General features: G+C 39.0%; 1 protein-coding gene across 1 annotated transcript in view; it reads left to right on the top strand.

Moving 5' to 3' along the window:
* Positions 1 to 1,830, top strand: part of ATAD5 (ATPase family, AAA domain containing 5) — a 27,081-nt gene extending 25,251 nt beyond the window's left edge. The window contains exons 22-23 of the mRNA XM_019516983.1: positions 582 to 749; positions 959 to 1,830. Coding sequence (XP_019372528.1) covers positions 582 to 749; positions 959 to 1,037 — 247 coding nt within the window. The 3' untranslated portion in view covers positions 1,038 to 1,830. The remainder of the gene's footprint in view (positions 1 to 581; positions 750 to 958) is intronic.
* The last annotated feature ends 516 nt before the right edge of the window (positions 1,831 to 2,346 follow it).

The raw sequence follows: 2,346 nt of genomic DNA, 5'->3' as shown, positions 1-2,346 counted from the left end.
CCTAAGTGCAGCACCCTGCACTTGTCAGTATTGAAACGCATCCTGTTTGTCAGCCCATTCCTGTAACCTATCCAGGTCTTGTTGCAGTCTTTCCCTCCCTACTAGCGTGCTCACCTCACCCCAAATTTTGGTATCATCAACAAATTTAAACAGGCTGGATTTCTGTGGTTTTTAACCTGGAGGATTTAGAGAGCAGACAACTTATACTTAGTGCTGTGTAATTAATAATAATAGTATAGGGGTGGGCAAAATGCAGCCTGCAGGCTGGATGCAGCCTATCAGGCCACTCCTATCCAGCCTGCGGGGCCCCTAAAAAAATTAGAAAATTAATATTTATCTGCTCCTGGCTGCCTGTCATATGGCCTTTAATGGCTTACCAAAATTCAGTAAGCAGCCCTCTGTCCAAAACAATTGCCCACTCCGTGATAGTTTGTGTATTTCATGGACTCCTTTTGTACGATTACATCTTTTTTTAATGAGACCTAAAATCAATGTTTTTTGTATTCATGGTATTAAAATGTCACCATTTTACTCATTAAAGAGTAACACTAAGTATGTCCCTCTTGTTTCTATCTCTTCAGTATTCACAGAAAAGCAGAGAAGCGACTGGAAATTATCCAAACTGTGTTTTCCAATAGAACTCCTTCACACCTGTGTAACAGGCAAGCCAGCATACTGGAATACCTACCCACACTCCGCAGCATCTGTAGATCAGAGAAATTTAAAGAACAGGGGAAAATTAAAAGAAGGTAGGTTTTAGGTTGTTCTGAATCTGCTATGTTTTGCCGTGCAGTAGCATTTGGTAAATTTTGTTACAAATATTTTTTTTCTTCGTCTGGAATTTCAGAGGGGAGGGGAGGTAGATTCAGGACCTGTTTCTCTCCACAGTACACTAAAAATTACTGCTTTTTTCTTAATAGACACTTGTATTCCTTTCTTCTCCTGATTTTTTGGACAGGTTTCTGCATTATCTGGAAGGAATTCATCTTGAAATACCAAAAGAAACAATGAGCAGTTTGGCAGCTGAATTCCCTTAGAGTGTTGGACACCAGAAGTGCCTTGTACAGTGGGTCTGTATAGTACTTGCCGCAACCTGATTTTAGCATATTAATTTTTTGTACATTCAAAGAGACATTTGTATATTAAATTTTTATATAAGTATTTAAAAACACAAACTGTATATATCTGCTGTGGTAGTATTGCCCTCCATGGCCAAAGTGGTGGGTTCTTTTGGTGTGTCTTAAGTGAGCTCAAAAGTGTTTTGTTTTTTGCGGGTATCTGGACCACTTCATATTACTTTGGATTGCTGCACTGAAAGTGCACTTTCAAGTAAGGACAAATGATCCATGTTTCTGGTGGCTGGTGTGTTTTTGGGGAATGAGTCACTGTCCAAGTATCCACTCACAGCTAGGGCTTCATGGAATTGCGGTCTGGTGGTTCCATTCTGGATCTTTGAATAGTGGTGAAAACCAGCATGATGAAAGACTAGCAAAAACTTTAAACTGGAAGCCTCTAATCACAACAGTGAGTAGCAGGAGGGGAGAAGGTAGTAAAAAAGTCTTTTGAAGTGATATGTCTCGGAGTATACGGCTCTACTTCATTATAGTCATGTATTTGTCTTTTAAAGTTGTCAGGCCAGTATGTTTATCTCCAACATGGTGAGGAAATACTGTAGCTCAAGAGATGGGGATCAAAGAATTGGCAAGATTTTTTTGTAAATAATATTTTTATACCTGCATCACTTTGAGTTTAGTAATATGTCAACTATTGATAGTCTTGTATATTGCTTTTTATTGTATTTTATATTTGATAAAGACTTCAGCCTGGTTACCTGTGCTTGAATCTGTTTCGTGACTTGAAATAAATCTGTGGGTGAGAGATTTGTACCATTTTAAATAATTCTGCTACTTGAAAAGTCAGACTTTACAGTTTAGGACGGTGTCTGTGGCCTGAAGGATTTTCCTAAATGAAATGCCTCTAATTATGTTTTTCATGGATACTGTCACACTTGAGCTGTTCTTTCTAAGATTAACAAGCCAGTATAGAGGTGTAAAATTGCACCTGGGTTCATCAGATACTGCTGTAATTCTTGGGAAGACCAACGTTTAGCCCACACTGCAACTACTACCTCTCCTCCTGTGATCTTGCTTCTTTCTTGCACTTCACCTGTGAACATGCTTTTGGATGCAGTAAATTATTTGTCTGAAACTGCTGCATATAGTTTATCTCCCCTGTGGCTAAGCAGCCAAGCATTTGGAGCCACAGCAAGTGGCTAATATAAATCAGTGTTAGTTTAAATCTTGAGTTGTTGTAGCAGTGGCCTAGATTCTGCAGCTTTAGAAAAAC

Source organism: Gavialis gangeticus, unplaced genomic scaffold (assembly GCF_001723915.1).
Source record: "Gavialis gangeticus isolate Ggan-Ray unplaced genomic scaffold, GavGan_comp1, whole genome shotgun sequence".
In the NCBI taxonomy this organism is placed as follows: Eukaryota; Metazoa; Chordata; order Crocodylia; family Gavialidae; genus Gavialis; species Gavialis gangeticus.
This window is presented reverse-complemented; position numbering and strand designations above follow the sequence as displayed.